Source organism: Pundamilia nyererei, unplaced genomic scaffold (genome assembly GCF_000239375.1).
Source record: "Pundamilia nyererei isolate P.nyererei 1_Seehausen unplaced genomic scaffold, PunNye1.0 scaffold00405, whole genome shotgun sequence".
NCBI lineage: Eukaryota > Metazoa > Chordata > Actinopteri > Cichliformes > Cichlidae > Pundamilia > Pundamilia nyererei.
In genome coordinates, this window is record NW_005187806.1 from 297,844 (window position 1) to 299,199 (window position 1,356).

The window sequence follows — 1,356 nt, forward strand, 5'->3', positions numbered from 1 at the left end:
GACACAATCCCATCTTATTTTATTTTGGATTAATTTTACGATGTAGAAATGAAAGTAGACGTGTTCAAGCGTTTGATTTTTTACCGATCGACAGTTCAACAGTCAGTCTCTCACTGTAAACACAAGCTGCCGTCTTTCATCGTGTGCTGTGTGAAACAACAAGATGAAGGAAACTTCCTCTGTTGCGTCTCGAGTGGTGAAACTGTGGCGTTGTTGGTTTTCAGCAGCTTCCACTCTAAAGCTCAAATGTTGCACAACTAAATCTTCCTCAATCAGAACTCGGAGCAGATTAAAATGAGAAGTCAGGTGGTAGATATGGATGTTTCTTAACTCGAGATAGGAAACCATAACGGAATTATTCATTCATTTCATTACACAACACCACATTTAACACAGCAACAAAGTAACTAATGACAAATAATACAATTCTTATTTCCCTTTTAAAGAGTGAGAGGCCACAAAAACACAGTCAGGCTTTCTAACCAGTTAATATTTGTAACATGATCATGTCTGAATTATTCACGTTAATATAAACACGATCTGTGCTGAGAGAGTCCACAAAGATATTTTCTTTTATTTGGAGGCAAATCTTTAGTTTTCTAAATGCTTTCAGTAGTTCGGCCACAATGATCAACGAGCTGCGTTATGAAAGTCAGACTGGAGCTTCCTGCAGCTCCTCTGGTCTCTGTGTTTGGTTCTGTGGTCGACGGTGAGAGGTGACTACGGCTCAGCGTTCAACGCCATCGTCTCAGACAGCCTCACCACCAAACTGGAACGCCTTTAGACCCCCCAGCTCCTGGATCAGACACTTCCTCACCAACTGGCCTCAATCTGTCCAACCATCTTTGTCCCCCCAGAGGTCATCGTCAGATCCTCCTGTCTCAGGTAAACCAGGGCCATCACAGCTGAACCCTCAAACCCCGCCCACCAACTGTTTGACACCTCCAGACTCACTAACAGCTCCTTCCCCCCACACCCCATCCTGCCCACCCACCTCACCAATCTGAGCCATGGTCACAGGACACTCACACAGACTCTATACTCAGCCCTGTCTTTGCACTGTTCTCAAACACGTGTGTCTCCATTGGCTGCCTTTCTCTTATTTATGTCTATATTCCTCTAGACTGTAAACATCTCCTCTGTTTGCTGTTTATTCCCTTTTTTTTCTTCTTTTTCTCTAAAGATGGCGCATAAAAGCAGGACTGAGTCCTCTGTGTAGAGCGACAGTAACTGTGTGTTTGTAAGCATTTAAACAATGCAGAGAGTAAAATGAACAGCAACAGTATTTTGTCTAAGTCCATCATTGTAGAAATGATGGCGCACAGCGTGACGTCAAAAAAGGCGCACACCTTTGAC

At 43.5% G+C, this 1,356-nt stretch overlaps 1 protein-coding gene across 1 annotated transcript in view; it reads right to left on the reverse strand.

The window, feature by feature from the left end:
• The window catches only part of mtx1a (metaxin 1a), a 14,259-nt gene extending 13,278 nt beyond the window's left edge, over window positions 1-981 (reverse strand). The window contains exon 1 of the mRNA XM_013915941.1: window positions 841-981. Coding sequence (XP_013771395.1) covers window positions 841-981 — 141 coding nt within the window. The remainder of the gene's footprint in view (window positions 1-840) is intronic.
• Between the last annotated feature and the right edge of the window lie 375 nt (window positions 982-1,356).